The 20,344-nt window shown below is 39.2% G+C and overlaps 1 protein-coding gene across 3 annotated transcripts in view; it reads left to right on the top strand.

Moving 5' to 3' along the window:
* The window catches only part of Slc7a11 (solute carrier family 7 member 11), a 144,923-nt gene that overhangs the window by 7,018 nt on the left and 117,561 nt on the right, over positions 1–20,344 (top strand). For all 3 annotated transcript variants that reach the window (XR_009590104.1, XM_060378288.1, XM_060378287.1), the window contains exons 3-6: positions 1,017–1,132; positions 9,225–9,350; positions 12,905–13,004; positions 18,997–19,041. Coding sequence is in view for 2 of the 3 variants with exons in the window: in XM_060378288.1 (XP_060234271.1) it covers positions 1,017–1,132; positions 9,225–9,350; positions 12,905–13,004; positions 18,997–19,041 (387 nt within the window). In the remaining variant the exon portion in view is untranslated. The remainder of the gene's footprint in view (positions 1–1,016; positions 1,133–9,224; positions 9,351–12,904; positions 13,005–18,996; positions 19,042–20,344) is intronic.

Raw genomic sequence — 20,344 nt, 5'->3', positions numbered from 1 at the left:
AGAAGAATGGGCTTTCAATGTGGGAAATCACCCTAAAGTAGAATAAAAATCCTACTGTGATGAACAGTGTCAAGGGGACAGATTTGGTGCACATCAAGAGCATTGGAGTCACTTCTGTTGACCAAGACTGCACTGAAATACAAAGTACCAATGGTAGCTATTTGAAGAGGCTTTGGGCAGAAGATTCAGATCTTGGTCCTGGGAAGCTTGGATCTGAGTATATATGTAAGACCTGACCATAGCCAGAACATGCTATAAGGATACTGAAACAATATCAGATTTAACTTCACAAATCAAAGACTTTTATAAATGACAGAGAACAGCAAGAACACCCCCTTTGGAGAAAGGAGGGAGGCGTCTCTAGGCAGAGAAGAAAGTTACAATGTTTGTGGTTTTGACTGGAGGTAGGAGATCAAGGTTGGAGACAGGTAATAGTCCAGGGATCAGGACTGGGTGTGAGGTAACCACAAGAAGGAAGAGAAGCTGAAAGGGACTCTTGCTTGAGGTGTTAAGCAATTCTGTGGATTTCCCTGTGTGTGGCAAGAATATGCGCTCATATTTAAGATGAAATGAAATATTCCCTTTTTCCAGTTGAAGAACTAAAATGGGATGACTTATTGTCTGGGTTGCTATCTTCTCAGGCTTATTTTGTCTTCTTATCCTGTGGTTCTTTCTATATAAATATTCTTAAGGAATAAAGAATTTTCACTTGGCTTTGAGTTTTTTTTTTTTTTTTGCTAGAAATTTAAGAATCAGTATTAAATATTTAGGCACATGTTGGCTTAAACCATTTATAAGTACTAATTTTCACAACGATATTTTAGAAGTTAGCCATTACTTATGGTATAGGCAGTATTTCATTTGGAATGCATGGCAACTTAAAGGACTATGAAGTCCTAAGCATAATAAACTTCTTGTTCTTCATGTTACCTAGTGAGACCTGAAGCTAAAAAGCTTAAGTGAAAATGTTCTTTATTGTTTCCTGTAACTTAAATGTATTTTTTTTTTTTTTTTAGCCCTGGAGCTACTGCTGTGATATCCCTGGCATTTGGACGCTACATTCTGGAGCCCTTTTTCATTCATTGTGAAATTCCTGAACTTGCAATCAAGCTTGTAACAGCTGTGGGCATCAGTGAGTATTATAGCTATAATAGAAAAGAAAGCAATGTAACAATGTGATTGAAGGCAAATTTTCTTTAGTTTTTGCTTGGTATCCCCCGGACTGTATTCTCTGCGCTTATAGTTTCAAGTCTGCGTTGGAACAGACAGAAACACAAGATGTGAAGTGGCCGCTGCTATTACAATGTATGCCAACTGTATATGGGATCATGGTGTGGGAGCTGATATCCTAAAGCAGACAAACAAAATCCCCTTCCTTTGTAAAATATTAAATGGATTGTTTATCTGAAGAGAATCTTAAAGATGAAGAATTATTCTGAGGAATTATTTTTGAATTGGAAATTACCTTTTCCCAGTGATAAGTTGAATTATTACTCATGACTGGGCCTGGGGTTAAGGTTCTCTGCTGGGTGTGTATGTTGTGTTTGTGCAGTGGACAGTGATATTAGTCGTCACTCTCAGTGCTACTACTTTCTCTTCCTATTTCTGTCCGTGATAAGAATTTCCTCTCAAGATTTGATAGTCAGGAGCCATTCTCAGCTAGAAGATTTCTTTATGAGCTACAAATTAGGAAGTTGTTCATTTTGTTTTTAATAATGGGTATAGATTTTCAGAAGTTGAAGAAACGGAGGAAATGAAAAAGGGAACGTGTGCAAGATTACATACATGATACGGAGGAGGACATGACCCTCATTTCCTGTAACATTCTGGAATTCCATAGAAGAGAGTAATACTAATAGAAAAGGATAATCACTGTTTCCTGAGTCCACATGGTCATAGCTAACTAAGCTTTAAGACTCCAGAGAATGCTGCACAGGGATAACTGAATTGCACACTCAAAGAAGACTGTTCAGAGAGTGGCTCCACAGTGGCTTTCCGGAATAACACAAAGATCAGTTCACTTTTGACCACAGACAGCCTAGGGCCTAGTCTGTGACGAAGTGCTAGTGATTCTTTGTGAAAACATCTCTGGTATGATGTACATGGATGTCTGGACTAGATAGCTTAATCCTAAACTCATAGCTGTTCTGTGACATCTCTGGTAAGACAAAGAAAATGACTCAAAGTAGATATTTTAGAGTTCCGGGGAGTTAAAATGTAGGTTTATGTTAGCCTTCTTTTCATACACACTGCAGGCCTAGGACACCTAGGGACAACTGACCTCCCTTCTACGCACCTCAGTATTGTCCTGAGATAATGTCAGTGTTTCCTGGGTGGTGAAGATTTAGCGGTTTGTGGAGTATTTGTGATGATGACTGCCATGTATTGCAAACACAGGGCAAGCGATGAATATTTATGCTTCTGTCACAAATGTCACTGGAATTCCCCTGAGACCAGGGACCTCCACAAGGCCATCTCCCCAGCACTCCCCACCCCACCCCACTGCCACAGCGCTTAGGTTGCCTGTCTGAGCTCAGCAGCTATCTGTTACTGATTGACTTTATGAGGAGAAGTCTACGGATTTTATTTTGATCTAGCAGAAACACTTGTAGTTTGTGACCTGTTACACGGAGTTTTCGGTGGCTTCAGTCCTCAGAAAGAAGGGAGATTACTGGTTGAGAGAAACAGTCTGCTAGACAGGATGTGAGATCTAGTGCCATGAGCTTTTGTGTGCTAAATCAGCTCACACAGTGGTTATAATTCCCTGGACACCGACAACCCGCAGTTGGAATACAGTGTCCTGGTTTCTTGGTAATGTGATCTTGGGCGGTTAAACTTATCTATGATTCTGTTTTATTAATTGATAAAATGCCTATGAAACTGCAGTGAATCTTGAATGACTGTAGAAACATAAAATTATATCAGATAGTAAGATTGTGAAGAGTCCCTTGAACATGGGAAGTTCTTGATAACTTTGATGTTGCATTGAAGGGTTGGACTCAGAGCCTTTTTTTGCATCACATACTGTCTTTCCCTGAGTGAGCCCCAATCACATCAGTTATTCATTGAAGAGGGAGAAGAGAAAGGAGTGTTTTAAAGAACTCCATAGACTAACGATCATGCTACTAATTCAAAGGCATAATAAGCAGAGCTCTTAAAGCAAATCCTGATATGCAGATATTTACAAAGCCACAACTTTTACCTGCTTTGATCATGAAATTAGATGAATAATGATGTCATGGCTGTATTTTTGTCTTTGTAAGTCTGAATGACTCTGTTGCTACCCTCAATGTTGTTAACCTTTTTAGGGGAGACATTCATATTTTAGGAAATTGAAAAATTTTAAATCTCTCCAAAAACCGCAATTGCAAGAAAGGCTTGCCAAACTGTGTTTGGGCTCACAAATTTGTAGTCTGACGGAGGTAGAGAGCCTGGAGACTTGATAGAGCCTCCTCCTCCTCCTCCTCCTCCTCCTCCTCCTCCTCCTCCTCCTTCTTCTTCTTCTTCTTCTTTTCCTACTAGCTATAATATTAGATTGTAAATTTTGACACAAGCTACAGATCCTGATCAGGGAACAAGTTCCCAAACTCAGAACTACTGAAAGAGAAACAGGAATTTTCTTTTTTTTTCTTTCTTTTTTTTTTTTTTTTTTTAGGAATTTTCTAATGACACAGTTGGAAGTAATTTAAGTCAATGGATAAATTGGAAGAGTCAAATGGGCTTTTAGAGGAATTTAGCTTTAATGGAGCAGCAGGGGGTGGAGATGGAGAAAGAAATTTACCTGGGGGCAAATCTCTTACACACTCTATTTTTCAAAGCAAATATAGGTGGTGTTCTGCCTGTTACAGGGAAAGGTTGCAGAGATGTACAAAGTAGAGTTTAATTGCATGAATTACTTCCCTGAGTTCCTGGAGGGAAATGAGGAATTTAAGTCTCTAGTTTAATATAGAAAAAGGTCAAACTTCAAACGAGTTTCAAATTTTGTAAAATATTAACCATTTGAAAAATAATAGCAGAGCAGGGGAGGGATTTATCTAAATGTTAATTTACCCACATTTCTCAGAGCACCCCACTTCTGGCAATTAATAAAGATGAAACTTTTGTGTTTATCCAAAATCCTGACCATATTAGTAAAAATATGATACATCAAAGTGTAACTGGAAAATCTTTGAAGTTCACTTTGGCTTATGCCCTTAAGTCTTATTCGGACATGATCACTAACCTTCTATGGAAGATCCCACATTCCATGGCTTGTATAGTTTGAAGGAACAAGGACATACATTCAGTATGTAAAATATTGAGTCTGTTGTTCTGATCTCTAAAGCTGGACCCTAAAGGAGCCTGTGAAGTGGAATATTGTGATAAAAATACTTCCTACTTATGTTGCTCCATCTATGCCACATCCGTCCCTAATACACCTCCCCAAGTCTCGTGTCCTTTGCTGGTTTATATTATATAGATAAGAGTCATGTTGCATAGCATAGGCCTTTGCAGGAATAATTGGGAGGAACAAAGAAAATGGCATTTATATACAGCTAGGGGCCAAGAAGATGGTTCAGTAGGTAAAGTGTGTGCTAAGCAAGTGTGGCGGTCTCAGTTTCACCCCCAGCCTGTAATTCCAGAATGGAAGAACTAGAGGCTGGAAGACCTCCAGGGCCAAATCAATGAGCTCTGGGTTCAATGAGAGACTGTCTCAAAAGTGAAATGGAGAACAACTGAGAAAGATGGTCAACATCTGTCTCTGACCGCTTAATATGTGTACACACAGGTACACCTGAAAACACATACACACAAAGAAAGACAAAAATCAAACCAGCCAGTTCTTCAAATATTAAGTTACTGTCATTTCTGTTTTCCTGGCACCTTCAAATGATATTGAAAATATATGATTTGTCTGTGTTCAATCATAATGTGGATGTGTGTGTATCTCTTTAAATCTGAACCTTGGGTGTCTTTACTCCTTTTTTCCTTTTGCTAAATTACAACATAATAAAGCTGAATCTTTGGTAGATAAGCACAGCAAGATGTATAGATACTGAGGAATAGCAGCCAAGTCTTTTAGGAAGAACACACATAAAATGTAGAATTCAAGTGCCCTGAGATCCTAAGTCAGGCATGAAACCTCACAGAGAACTAAGAAAAAGAGATGTCACCAGCTGTAAAGAAACTGGTCATATCAGCAAGCTCACACATATCTTTTCGAGCTACTTCCTCATTGTTTCACCTGTGAGCTGATGGTGAAGGCTTGAGCTCAGGAGTTAGCCTACCATTCCTCTCATCTTATCTTCACCTTACTGGCTGCATATGAACACAGGCAACTTAAACAGAGCCTGGAGTCTCACCTCCTCATGCAAAATGTGTGACTGATAATAGCAACCATGTCGTAGAAATGTGAGAATTAGCAAACATTATCCAGCGAAGTCTTTGCGCAATGTCTGACAGAAGACAACAGTTTACATTTATGTGGTGTTGGCTGTGTTTATTCCCAACAGTGACATCACAGATACATTGCTAGCCCTCTGTGCCTTCTAAAGGTACTTCCTGAGATCAATGCACCCAGGAAGTGGATACTGAGAGATGAAGGAGCCCAGTGGCAGCTGCAGAGAACAGTGGAGGCACCCACTTTACCTCATCTTGTAGCATTCATATATAGCTTCCACACATGTTATCAGCTCAGCACGGAATATTCCAAAGACAGGAGCCAGAAAGAACATGACTCTGAAAGATTCCTTAATAATCTATAACATCCCTCTTCAAACTGAAAGATGCAGGTGAATGATGGCCTGTTCAGAAAGACATAGTCCTTAAATCACAGCACCAGTCTCTAAGATTCCTCTAAACATTCTTCTTAAATACAACTCCTTTCAAAAGTGGGTTTCTTATTTCTAGGATTTATGGATATAGCTTTCCTTGCTACACTTTAGTTTCTAGGAAACTGAATCATAAATAAGTAAATGAAGCCCACATGTTCCTGAATTTTCGTTTTGGTAAAAATTTGATGTCAACTTCCCACCGCCCCTCCCCTCCTTTCCCCCAATTTCCTCATGCATGAAATTAACAGTTACCCAAAAAAAGTAAAACTCAGGCCAGAAAGCTGGCACAGAGGTCATTATTATCATGATATGGCTAGATGGTATGTATTTAAGAAATAGATACGGTTTATGTCAGAAACGCTCCTGTGTTTACCAAACCCCAAATCTCTCTTCACTACTGTTGGATAAGCAGCACAGGCACCACACTCAACTTTCAGCGCGCAGACACAGGATGAAACAGTTGCCTTAGCCCAAGGATCTCCCTGGCTGCCCCGCAGGCAGCCTCATTACCTGCTAAGTGGTACCTCCAGGTCAGCGAGGTGCAACTCCTGAAATACGGCGAATCTACTAATGAGGACGATATTAGATGCTCAGAAAAAGCCGCGTTTGAGGAAAGGTTTCTCCTTAGTCTTACTAAAGCCTTAGTCTTACTAAGGCTTCTTTCCTCAGCTAAGGGGAAGCAAGGCGGAAGGATCTGATTTTTGTTTGAATTTTGTCTTCTATCTGTCTGGAAAACTTAAGAGAAAGGAGAATAATATTCCAGGCCATCATTGTTTTCCCTGTTTCAGTGGACATTAAGCATTTACTTTCTTTTGAAGATTGCAAATACGCTTTTCTCAAATACGCACATGGACCGGAGTTTTCCAAATAAGAGTATTCTTCATGTGCGATGTGGCCACCTCTTCTCTTTCCCTCTTCTTTCTCCTTCTCCCAGGGCCTCTTTTCTACTTTGTACTGCCTGGGATATGATCCTTTGTTGCTGATGACAACCAAGTCCAAGTTTTTTTTTTTTTTTTTTCACTCTCTTGTCAAAATTGGATCTCTTTAATTAAAAAAAATATCATTCTCCTATGATGAGCCATTAATCACACAAGAAGTTGCACAGAGAAATGGATACTTATTAGATAAAATGGAGAGAAGCAGGGTCGTGTCGTGTTGGATTATTTTCAATATGCAACTTCTCTGTATTGGACAGAAATTATTTTATTATTTTATATCCATCATTTCTAATAAAATACCTTTTATTGACACAGTGGAACAATTTGTCTTTTCATTTATTCCTTGTCATCATAGCTGGATCATGATACCCCTCCTCCAATCTCAGGTCTTTCTGGCCATTCTCATCACTTTTTTCTTTGACATCCTTCATTTCTACCCCATCTCACTTTCATTGGGCCCTTCTGATGCCCCCATCTTTCTTTTTTTTTTTTTAATGACGCTTAACATACTGTTTTATTTACTTATTAGAATGTCTACCTTTACTGAGGTATATTTGGCAAATAAAATTGTGTTTTAGTATGTGCAATATAATGACTTAATCTGCATAAACCAAGTGAAGTGTTTACTAGTGAAAGTTTGTCACTGTATCTATCACCTCCCTCCATCACCTTTTTAGTTTTAGTTGTGTGAAGAGAACACGAACACAGACTTATCTACTTTGCTCATTGACTATAGTTGCTAAAACATTTTCCTCCCCAGAATGTGTCAAAATATTGCTATAAACTAAATTTCAAATTTAAAAATATTTTGATATTCTGTCATTTATAAAGTCTAACATTATTTTACAAATATTTCTTCAGACATCCTATTCTGCTCTGTCCCTGCCTTTCCCATACCCCCATGCGCTGAGGAGTGACTCTTTAAACTACTCTGTGGCTCAGGAGCATATCATAAACACTTTTTCACGTGATGCATAATTGACTGTATATTGATTTCAGATGGTTGTCCAAGACCATTAAAAGAATGTACATTAATTAGGCTCTGTTTGGGTATAGATTGGTTTAATTTTTCCTATTAATTATTGTATATTAATAACATCTTACCAATTCCTAATTATGAAATGAGCAGACAGATTATCCTATACAAGGGAATCAAGAAGACAGCTTCTGACTCTACACAATTCCAAATTAAATGTTAAGAATTCTGCTGGTTTGTTTTAATTCCCTGAGAAATAATTTTATACATTTAAAACCATAAATGTCAGGAATTAAATAGCTGTTAACTGGTTTTGGCTATACTTTGCCTATGTTTTTGGCAAGAACATAAAGGTGAAGTTCACTGTGTAGAATAACTCTTAACATTTGATCAGAGAAGAAAAGGAAAGTCTAGAATATCTTCATTAAAATTGTGCTTTAATATTTTTTTATTTATTTTTTATTTTTTTAATTTTATATATCATATAAAATTATTATCTTAAAAAAACCCAAAGCTGTTTTAATAAAGTTTTCATTAATGCCAACATATAAGCCAACCAGATTGCTTCCCTCTGAATTAGAGTATAACAATTAACAAAATATGGTACTGTTTACTGTCAAGAAAAGAAGTAAACAAATTGGAAGAAAAATATCGAAACATGAAAATGTTTGTCTCCGTTGTTCATGGTCTCTACAGTAGACGTGCTTTAATATTTTTGAGAACCCAGTTTACTCATTCATTCATTCAACAAAAATATGTTAGTTATCTACCTGGGCCAGGAACATAGCTGATTATTGGCACTGTCAGAATGAATAGTCTGTCCTTAATGTGGACAAGGGTGGCTACTTGGGAAACTGTTAGCGGTATAATAAGAGGAAAGTCTCTTGGGTTCAGATCCACTGTGCATCTTAAGCTGAAAAGTCCCAAGACATTACGCTCACATAGCTAAACATATGTTAGAAGCCAACACTTGCAGGGTAGGTTAAAACTCACTCCTCATTATCTAGCTGGAAATCAGGGAGGAAGTCCAAGAATAATACTGGGTAGGGTTGGTCCTGATGGTGAAGAATCAGATCTCAAACAAAGCGCTTCTTACCCTTTCCTGAGTCAAATTCAGCACTACAATGGCCTACTGGATGATGCCAGGATGAAATTCAGCATGATCATGACCCTCTAGATGACTTCAGCATGAAGATGTCTTACTTTATTGTTACTGCACAGCAATGTGTGTTCATTCTTACCAAAGTACAGAGAACAGAAGTCGGACTCTGACTGTGCAGGGGTTTTACCTAAATTCTCAGGCTTGATTCTCTCTAAGAGCAGTCTTAATGCAGGAGGGACTTGATCTGGGGCAGAGCCTGGGTTTCTGTACTTCTTACATTCTGGAAGTTCATGCCAGCACTGCAGGTTTATAGATCACATTTCTCTGACAGGGACCTAAGACATCCTTGTGCTCATGGGGCTTTGCCTTTTGTAACTTTGTTTGTTTGTTTGCAGCTGTGGTGATGGTCCTGAATAGCGTGAGTGTCAGCTGGAGTGCCCGGATCCAGATTTTCCTAACCTTTTGCAAGCTCACAGCAATTCTGATAATTATAGTCCCTGGAGTTATACAGCTAATTAAAGGTATGGACTGAAAAGGAAATGTGTTTTAAACTGCGTATCTGCTTCTGGTCTCTTCTAACACTGACTTTCGCTTGTCTAGCAGAATCCTTAATTAGTCTTTGCTTGTGGAACTTAAACTCTGTACTGTCATCTAATTGATTTGAAAGGCTACACTAAGGATGAGTTGGTATTTATAGTTGAATGGCAGCAAGAGAATTAAAACTGGACCAAGCAACAAAATTAAGGTGTCTGAGAATTCTCTTGGTGTAAATTGCTTGGAGTCAAAACCAGAGTGAAAAACAAAAACAAAATGATAACAGAAACACAATTGATCTGCTATTTAGCTTTAAGTATAGATCAGTATATCCTTTGTTTACACTACAGAACTTTTTGATAATGACAACAAATATGAAAGATAAGAACATTTCTGGAAAATAATGAAAGACTGTAATACTTTATTTTTTATTTGCATTTCCTTATTCTGAGGTTAGTACCCACAGAAGAGCTGTGAGGTTTAGAGACAGCATTACTAAAAACAAGATCCTTATGTGACAATAAAAACTGTTGCAAAAACTTAGATACCTTATATTCTATGTAAAACTTGCATTTACTTAGATTTAGTGGAAATGGTTGGAAGAGAAAGAAGGGCCAACAGGTTACTGAAGTTGCAACCAGAAATAATGAGAAATGACTAGAGTGAATCAATTGGAAAGAGGTGAAATATGATGTGGGTGTGTTTAGTATTTATTGTTTACATTGACATGGTCAGTTCCAAGAAAAGAAGTTTGTAGAGAAATTTAATGACCCCGCAGGAAGAGAGTTACAACAAAAGAAAGTGACAAAGTTCAGCCAAACTATTGCCTTTCATAGAGGCCCAAAGAAACAACGTTGAGAACCTGGTCACTTCAGTTGGTAGAGGGAACTGCTCTTGTCCATTTAATCAGCCTCGTGGGTGATCTTAGAGTGCTGCCTGTAAAATGCTTTCATCAACTCCAGCAACCTCAGCCCCAGAATAAACACAATGAAGGATCTGAACAGTAGAGTTTGTGTAAGAACCGATGTGGGTTTGCTGTTCCAGTTCACCAAGGCCTCTGCAGAGCAAGCCTGTTCACATTCCACCATGACTGGAGGCAAAATTGTCCATATTCTCCACACACTTATCTTTTGATTTTCTAAGTGTCCTGTAGGGAGCTTTTCAGTTTGTGGAAAGGAGAGAAAGGTGAGTCACTTGCCCTTCTAGACATGGTTGTTTTCTTTCTTTTCCTTTTGTTGTGTAATGCCAGATATGATAGGTAGTTATACTCTGTGGTTGGTTCTGACCCTTCATTTATATATGTGTGCAAAGTGGGGTATGGTTAGCAGTTGATATTGTATTGCAAATTCTTTGAGAGCAGAGACCATGCTGAAACCCCTGAACCTTTCCAGTCAGTTACAATACAGTGATATTTTAATATTGCTCATGGTATCAGGAATTCATAGGACCACTCTCATTCTTGCTTCTCACCTAACATAGAAATTCCCTGAGGATATTCCTGTATTTGGAGCATATTTTGGTACTTTGTCATATTTTCTTTATTACCATGAAATTGAGATTCTTAAATTTGTAACAGGATCATTAAGTTTTTCCACATTTCTCTCAGACTCAGAAAGAAAAAGGCTGCTCTGGTGTGTGTGTGTGATGTGCTTATTTCCACTCTAAACAGTTGCTGAGTTAGCTGGATGTTGTGAATTCACTTATGAGGCCTGGAACTTCCATCTGAATACATTACTTTCATCTTCCCAAGGCCTGTGTTATGCATCCAAAATCCTCCTGAAGTTCAGAAACAATGTTCCTCTTGCAACACTCTCAAAGTGGCTCATTTGAAGAACTCATTTGAAGAGGCTCAGTCTACACAGTTTAGATCTCTTCTTTTATCAATTACTAATTGCAATACTCTAAATGATATTTACCTTATGATCTTAGCCAAGGAGACCACAGATCATAAAAGAATTACTCAATAGATATTTCTTTCTTTTAAAAATTATTTTTAATTGTTTACGTGTATGTGTGTGTGTGTGCATATTTGTGTCTCTACAAGTGGTCGTATGCACATGTGCACAGGTGCCCACAAAGGCCACAGAAAGCATCAGATGCCCTGAAGTTGGAGTAACAGGTGCTTGTAACTGCCTGTCACAAATTCTGAGAACTGAATTCAGGTTCTCCACAAGACTACCACAGGATTGAGCTGCTGAGCGACCTCTCCAGTTCAAAGAGATGTTTCTTTTCTGGATCTCAGTGTGTATGTTTTCCTTCTATTAAGGCATAGAGATGTTTTAGTAAAGTAGGTATTTCTGACTCCTCCTGTCAAGTTTTTATAAAACTGTATTTAGAAGTTGGCTGTTTTGAGAAAAATATCATTCATTGATTGGCAGAACCATGTCCTCATTGGTCTCGTCCTCACATTCTGTCACTATGAATGCAAGGTCTCAGGTGTGAGCCATACCTGATATTTGATTTACAAGATAGTGTTATATATATGTCATGTACCTCCTGCCCTCCTGACCTTGTTTATTTCCTATATAAAGGCCATTTTTTAAACAGGATCATTTCCTATTTGAGTACTCTCATTTGGGGGACAGGACAGAGAAACACTATTTTTTTTTAAGTTTTTGTCTAATTTTTAATCTGTGCTGATTATCACAAATCTGTAACCTCTTAAACCACCCAAAAGATTCAAAGAGAAAGGATCCCAACTGTTGGCAAAATGGACAAAAATGTTGATTCCAAAGCTGGTAAAACTTGGTTTGGGGTTTTGAATAATAATTTCTTATTCATTTTAATAGAGAAAACATGGTGGCATGGACCAAGACAGGGTCAATAAGTTATCTCTGTAAAGAAAGCCCTAAGGTGAAATGGCTCTTCACAGTTAATCACTCTCTGCTGCTGCTTGACATCAGCCACAGACATCTGCTCTGAGTGGGCGTGGCTATGCTCCAGGGAGCTTTGATATGAACAAGCCTTGTGTGTTTCTTTGGTGGATTTTGTCTGCAGCCTGTCCCTGCTTGAGGAGGCAGGTGTGGCATGCAGTGCAGGGATAAACAGCAGGATGTTAGAGCAGTGGGGTTTTAAGAGGTGTGGGGAGGCAGTGCAGGAGTTTCTTGATGCCTCCTTGCTCAAGGTAGGCGCTGACATTTCTTTCCATCCCTCACCAAGTCATACGTTATATTCTAAGAATTTTGTCAAACTCTTAAAACTTCAGTTTATGGAGTATGTTTTAGTCCACTTTAATGGTTAAAACATTAAATGGGTTAAAACATTAATGGGTGCTCAAGCAAGCAAAAAGGAATTACCTATTTTAAATGTCACCTTAATACTGTTGCTCATCTACAAAAGAATTTTTAAATGGTCTAGGTGACAACAAGTGTGCATTTGGGATTCCTGCCCTAGATTAGATACAGTATTAGTAAACAGAGTTGACCATGAACAAAGAAAGGGTCAAACAGGATAGCTCAGCTCTCAACCATGAATAGGACTGCAATAAACAATATAACCAATTCTTTGCAAACTTCTAAAAGTCTTCCTGTTCTAATTGCAGGGCACACACAAAATTTTAAAGATGCATTTTCAGGAAGAGATACAAATCTAATGGGGTTGCCCTTGGCTTTTTATTATGGGATGTATGCATATGCTGGCTGGTAAGTTGATATCTCCAGATACTTGTATTAAAGAACTTCATTTGCCTTTTGTCTTGTTAAGCTATCTTGTATTGTGAGTTTTGACCCTTTTAATGGGTTAAGGAACACATCACACATTTCTTTCTCAACTAGATTTTCATTATGTTACATACACAGCGATTATTTAATCTAAGTTTCAAGTAGCATGGAATTCTCAGAAATGAAGACCTATAAAGCCAGGAAAAAATATTTTTTTTTCTGCCAAAAGATATAATGCAATGGAAATGGAGTGGAGGAAACTAAGTGAAGTCTATTTGCTCAGATTCTTCTTGGCTTCTTTGTATAACACTGCTTCCTCCTGGGGATAGGATAGAACCTCTCTCCCCAGAGACTCTCACAGTGTGTTGTGAGACAAGGTAGAATTGTATAGCTACCTTCCACAGAGAGGCGGGAGACAGTGGAGACATATTTCTTGATGGTACAGTTGGCTTGAGGGAGCTCGGTTCTGGTTTCTAGGAGACACTCAGGGGAAGACAGATTCAACAGATTCTAGTTTCTGCAGCTTACCTTGGAAGGGAAGAAAGAGAAGCATGAAGGAAAGATGAGAAGATCATAGAAAGCTGTCCTTCTTGTGAGGTCCTTTCAATTTCCATCACCCTGGCAAAGCCTGAAACTTATAGTGCCGTTTTCTGAGGTTCCCAAACAGTCAAGGTTGCTATTAGTTTGAGTCCAGTGGCATACAAATGAACAAATAAATGCTGGGTTTTAACGGCCAATATAAATTACCTCCAATTAGTCATCAGTGAGGACAGAATAGTACCATGGGGTACTTGGGATTAGTGTGTGCCTTATCAAGAGGCCTTTGTGCTAGAGTACTAAGGAGATTTATAAATAGAGGTTAATGAAATTTTTCCCTACCCTGTCACGAGGAAGAAACAATTCAGATGTAGAAATGAGGTGATCTCAGGAGATTAAAATGGCTCATATGTTAGAGGCAGGAAAAGCAGAAGTCACAATAATAAACATCAGCTGGTCAAATAGTATGCAGCATATTTGGGGGCCTTTACACATTTCATTAAGATGTTTCCTGCAGTTGAAAAAAAAAAAACGGTTAGCAAATATGAGTGGCACTATGATACCGTGGGTGCTTTTATTTCCTTCCTGCTTGTCTGCCTGTGAGTCCTCCTGCCCTGCCGAAGCAGTGTTTTGTGTTGGGGAGCATGAGTCACAGTAATTAAATATGAAGAGGAACTTCCTGTAACTATTTTATTGACCTTGTGAGCTCGAGTTGAAACAACTATTTCAACAAAACCCAGTAGGTACAGCAATCTTATTGCGACATTAGAATCATCACAGAAAGATTAATTTTTATGGTTATAGGATAGAGATATAGTAGTTCTTTTTCCATGTTTATAAAACCAGTAGTTAACAAGATGGCAACACTCTGAGAGCCTACAAATGCCATCAAGAAACCTTGCTAGCTCAAAAATTATGAAAATATGTATACAACATGAATAAAATTTTCTCTTCTTTCTCCCCACACCCACTGCCTATTTTTTATTACCTTCCAGGGAATATAAAAAAAATGCATTCCAAAATAAACAGTGTGTGCCCTATTGATCTCACAAATTGCGAAAATATGGCATTAGAAGAAAATCAGCAGAGTTCAGCAACATGGGTTTAGCATAGCTTTGAAGCAAAATGTGTTTGAAGGCTGTTAGGTTATAACATAAGAAGATCAGCATAAAATATTTGTATACCCGCAGAAGATTTTTTTGCAGCCATTGTGTGCATGCCTTGGTTTTGAACCTCAGTGTTTTTGAAGTCCTTTCCCTTTTGTCCAAAGCACAATGCGGTGCTAAGCAGAGAAAAGAACTGAGTGTGATCACAGCGTTAGAAGCAGAATCAACTCTTCTATGCCTATTGAGCCTGGATCAGGGCTCCATGCCCTGGGGCAGCAGCCAAGCCACTGTGAGGGTCCCTGGGAGCCCCAGAGCAAAGTAGGGGAGGGAAGGAGAGCTTTCAGCTCCAGCTGGGTGCTGGGAGCCTGTTGTACTCTTTCAAGAATGTGGAGTGTGGTGCTCTTTCCAAGGCAGGTTTGATTAATTCTGTTGAATGGTCCCTTTTGCCTGTGAGCAGTCCGCATCGGTTCCCACGGAATCTTAAAACAGTTCCACCCTCACTGCACCACCTCCCAGCACTGGATATTCAGGTCACCTGCTCCGTGTACAGCCAATTTTCTTCACTTCTGTGGATTTTTCCATGGATGAAGACCCTTTTCATCTTGACTTCTTAGTAATATTGCATTTTACTGATGCTGAGTAGAAAATGCTGCTGTTTCCACCAATAACCAAGGTTTACAGAGAACTTTACTTATACTCTTGTCTACAACATCCTTGTGTCTCCACCCCCAGTGTGGAGGGCCAGGAACCATCGATTTCTTTGTGTTCTTGAAGGTTCAGTCATAGCATTGGAAAGTAAGTCTGGATTTTAAATGAGATGTTATCTGACCCAAATGCCTTAGCTGGAGGATGATAAAGAACTATGTAGATGTAATGGGTTGTTTTTCTGGCTGAATGCTGATCTGTGAAGAGGTGAGATGATCTGGTTATTGATCTATGGCCCTTAGTTCTAGAAAAAAGGAGCAGAATTAGAAGAGTCTGTGGGTTTGGCATTCTAGAGATACAGACATTATTGCTATGTAAATGGATCAAAATGGAGTCTGAAATGAGTCTCAAAGAAAGGAGCATTATGAGAACAACTTTTGCTATCTGAATCCTCCATCTCTTACCATATGATTGCAAAACTGGCCTGCATACATAAATCAAGACTTAGAGTGGCTACCACTCCCTTCATTGCTGTAGGACAATATTTGACTTAAAAAAATGTGGAGGCATCATAATGAGATGAGAGGAAAGCAGTTATGATCAGGAACTGCTGGCCAGGCTGCTGACTGTTTGGACAGGCAGCATGCTAGCCCTCTGTTGTCCTGGATACCTTGCTCTAAGAGCAGTCACCTCCAGCTGCGAGGCGGAAGAGGAAAAAGATTACACCAACCCTTGGGGATCCCGCATGGAGTAAAGCTTTGGCTTTGCGGAGTGTGGAACCTATCCACATTGATGAAAATCCCTTCACAGAAACATGATTAGGGGAAAAGAAATCATTAACTCAGTCAGGTCATGAAGTCAGGTCAGCACAACTTTAATATTATTGCCAACGTCTGTATTCAGAGAGACACATCTGCCAGTCCGCCTGTGGCCTTGGGGAGTCAACCAATTTCAATCTTGTATCTGCGTCCAAAGCTAAGCATAGCGTGGAGATATTTTTTCCCCCTCTCTTTTCAGTGTGTGATAGAAAATTGGTTTTCAGTGTCTTTTGTCGCCCTCTTTAATCGGATCCTCAATGGATTTAGTCTCCCTGAAGCATCAGCCAGGATTATTGTACGCCTTTGTGTCAAATATCACCTAAAGAATCTGCTTCCTTTAAAAGTCATGTACAAGGTTGGGTATTACAATTCAGGGCCAACCATTGAATTTTATGCACAGTCATAGGAAATCTGGGACAATAGACCTTCTGAGTATCCTTCAGGGGCCTTGAGAAGTAAACCAGGGGAGGGAGAATGCTGTGGCCTACATACTAGAGAGCCGACAGCATCAAGGTGTATTTCCCACAGTGTATGGACTTTTTGCATGGAAATGATCTGCTTTCCTCCTCTTTTCCCCAAGCTGTACCCAAACACTTTCCTTTCCTCTGTTCCCTAGGACCATGGAAACATATTTTGATGTCACATTCTTTTTCTCAGATAGTTTCCCTCCTGCCTTAAAGTTGTTGGAAAAGACCAGTTTATCAACTACTAAGAAGCAACTGGCTGTCTCCGACATACGTGACCTAGCACTATCCCTTAATTCACGTGATTTATTCGGTTTGGGGAGGGGTCACTTATATATTTGCTTGTTTGTTTTTATTTGGGTCCTGTACTGCCTGTTGCCTGGGGCTTGCGACGAGCATGTCAAATCAGTCTCGAACAGCACATTCCACTGCCCCATCTCTGGTACATCCAGAGCAGGGGGTATTCGCTCATCGACAGTCCACACTTAAAATTCTGCTGGCCAGTCTTGCATTCTTTTGTGGAAGATAGAACATGCACATAACAAAGGTCGCACTGGCAGTTTCTTCTCCTAGAATAACCACATCATATGCATCCTCTTATATGTGCGTTCCCCTAGAGTAACAGCAGCCACTGTTTTTAGAAATTTAACTTCCTAGTTTTTAAAATTCACCATTAGCCATATGTATGTGCATACACTTATTGCTGTTTCCTCTTCAGTCATCAATATGAATTTGTAACTTAGTCCTTAAAGCTGTAGCCACCTTATTCTTGAACATTGACTCACTAGTGAATCCAGAAAGGATTGTCATGAGCATGGGGCAGGACAAGCCTCCTCCCTTCTTTGTAAGCTGTGAGACGCTTTAAACACATGGCAGATGATTGGCTAGTGTTCTGCACATTTGGTTTTAGATAGAGTAGAATTTGATGTACCATATGCCAAACAAGAGGTTCTCTTAGCATCTAAGGAAGAATAAAAAAACAGTACAGTACATAACTTTCATTCTATGAAAGTTCCCTGAGCTGATGGGATGAAGAGACAGCAAGTTCCTTGTTATGTTCAGCTGTTCTTACATAGAGTCTTCATGTCCTCATTGTTGTTTTCCGGGCCCCTATTCTTATTTGAGAGTGGAATTTCCTTCAACCCTTACTTTGAGGAGACTCGGAAGAACTTAGTAAGCCTTAAAGGGTCTCCAACAGCCCCTTTTAGTTGGAAAACAACCTCAAGGGCACGCTGCATTAGCCACCCCTGTAGCGTGATAGAAGCTCACTGTGAAGGAGAGCAATCGGAATGTCTCAGGCCCTGACACTAGGATAAGATTTTAAGATCCCGTGGACCTTGAAAATGAAATCTTTTGTGCCTAAAGTGCTTCTTTTCACATATCATTCCCAGAAAATAATTATGGACCTGGGAAATGTTCAAAATTTCCTACTTTTTTTTTCTATTCCTGATTGTCAGTGTAGTAAGTGACAATATGCATTCAGCTGCCTGAGTACTCTCTCGACCTCCCTTCCTCCACAAGCTCGTGAATTGGGTTAGGTAGGATAAACACTGGCAGCAACTCTAAAGAAGATGCATGAGTGGTAGGATCAATCTTCTTATTTTAATTTAAAACTGTAAATTGAAGAATTGTATGTGCCTCTGAGATATACAAATTAGGTTATGGTTTATAAATAGAACATGAAATGATTAAATCAAAGTGATTGCCAGTTCTATAACCTAATACAGTTTTTAGTTTTCTGTAGTAGAACATTTGAAGTGTACTCTTTTAGAAAATTCGGAACACATAATAAACTATCATTTCTACAGTCCCTTTCTCTAAGTTTAGATTCACAGGAAGCACGGGCCATCACATCCTTAATTTCCCCTCCCACACTGCTTCAGACTTGTACGGCAGAACACCCTCTCTTCCCTCCTTTCCCTGTGCGTAACCGCGGCCTGCACTCTGTGCTTTGGGACAATCTCAACCTGGAATGGGCCTCATAAAAGCTTCCTAGGGTAGATGCTATGTGTTCTGGAAGGCTCAGACTGGGAGGAAATTCAGCAGGAAATGCTTCCTTGACCTTGGTTCTGCGCTGGCCCTCCTCTTCAAGCTCTTGTGCCCTTTCCTGGCATCGCATCATGTGGTGCTGAGCCATCCTGTAAACAGTGAGTGTGCCCTACAGAATACAAGCTTTCTACCCTCACAGCCATCACGTTACACACACTTGGAGGACTCCGCATGACCACAATAGGAAAATGCTCAGCGGGAGCTCTTGCTGGTTGCCGATTTTCGTCTTGCTGCATGCATTTTTTTAATGAGTAATTTTCATGATTCTTAGTTTGATTTTTAAAAGTTCAATGTGGGAAACTTTGGATTGTGGTGGTAAAACGTACTAATAGTTGTTTCTATGTTTATACAACAGGTTTTACCTCAACTTTATTACTGAAGAAGTAGAGAATCCTGAAAAGTAAGTAACCTTGTTTACTGTGAGATATTTTTGTTAGGCATCAAATTTGAATTTTCTCATTAAATGATTGACTTGAAGAAGAAAACTACTGTGGCCCAGTTAACTTTGCTGTTGTTATCATTATTCTTTTAGATAAATTGAGTTATGTCTTCACAATGAGTTACTCCCACAAACATATATTATATAATATATGTTATATGTTAATATTAATGTATGTTAAATATATTATATATAACCATATAATATATTCAATAGTAAACTGCCTTATAATCTGTATTTAGGAAAGAGTAAAGTTATCTCTATGTAATCTATTTTACATAAACATATACATATAACCTAACATGAACTCTTATTAAGTGCAGTTTGAACTGAAAAAGTTGATTATTTCTAGCAATATAGGTACTTTAAAAAATTACTATGTAAGCTGGGCGTGGCGGTACACATCTTTAGTCCCAATGCTCAGGGAGGCAGAGGCAGGTGGATCACTTTGAGTTTGAGGCCCAGCCTGAGTGAGGCCAGGTCAGCCAAGGCTACACAGTGAAACCCTGTTTTTTATTCAGCATAGGCCATCTCCTAATCATTGTGCTAGGAGCCTCTTTCAGGATGAACGGGGCTTATCGTCAAGTGTTTCACTGTGTTCTCTATGAATGAAGGTTACTGAAACAAATGTGTAATAGTGTGACTGACACCACAAGCTGAGTGATCAGCGAGCATGGAGAAAGTGAGACATTCTTAACTTCATCCTGAGACATGTTGCTCATCAAGAATAGCAAGGGAGTGTCCCTGGTATTCGGAGAGAGGGAGTGGGAGGGAGAGAGAGGACTCTGACATGTGAAAAAGCGAAAGTATAGATAGAGGTGAGAAAGAGCACCATTGTGAAACAGGTTGGAGTCAGAGGGTTCACCTAAGGGTTACCAGTTCAAAATAAGAGGAACTAGCTAAGTATGGCCCTGGGTATGCTGGGAGATGGTTAGCTGATTGCAGGTGGCCAAGCACCAGAGTTTAGAACACACAAGCCAACAATGGAAGTCAACACGATTCCTCTCAGTATCTGATTCAACTTCTGTGTGAATCAATATGTAATTTCTACACAAAGAAGGCTGATTTATTAAGAAATATGACCGATTTATGAGAATATTTTCAGATTTTTAACTGGAATTAGAGGTAGAGAAAATATTTACCAGGAACTAATTCTTACATTTTTGGAATGATAATCAGGCTATCCAGTGACTGATAACACATTGTTTATGGAGATCAATAGGTAGGCCTGTCTTTTGAGTTTTGTAGACTGTGTATGTGGTGA

Source organism: Meriones unguiculatus, chromosome 2, assembly GCF_030254825.1.
Source record: "Meriones unguiculatus strain TT.TT164.6M chromosome 2, Bangor_MerUng_6.1, whole genome shotgun sequence".
Taxonomy (NCBI): domain Eukaryota; kingdom Metazoa; phylum Chordata; class Mammalia; order Rodentia; family Muridae; genus Meriones; species Meriones unguiculatus.
The sequence above is the reverse complement of the archived record's forward strand: the minus strand, read 5'-3'. Positions and strand labels throughout refer to the sequence as shown.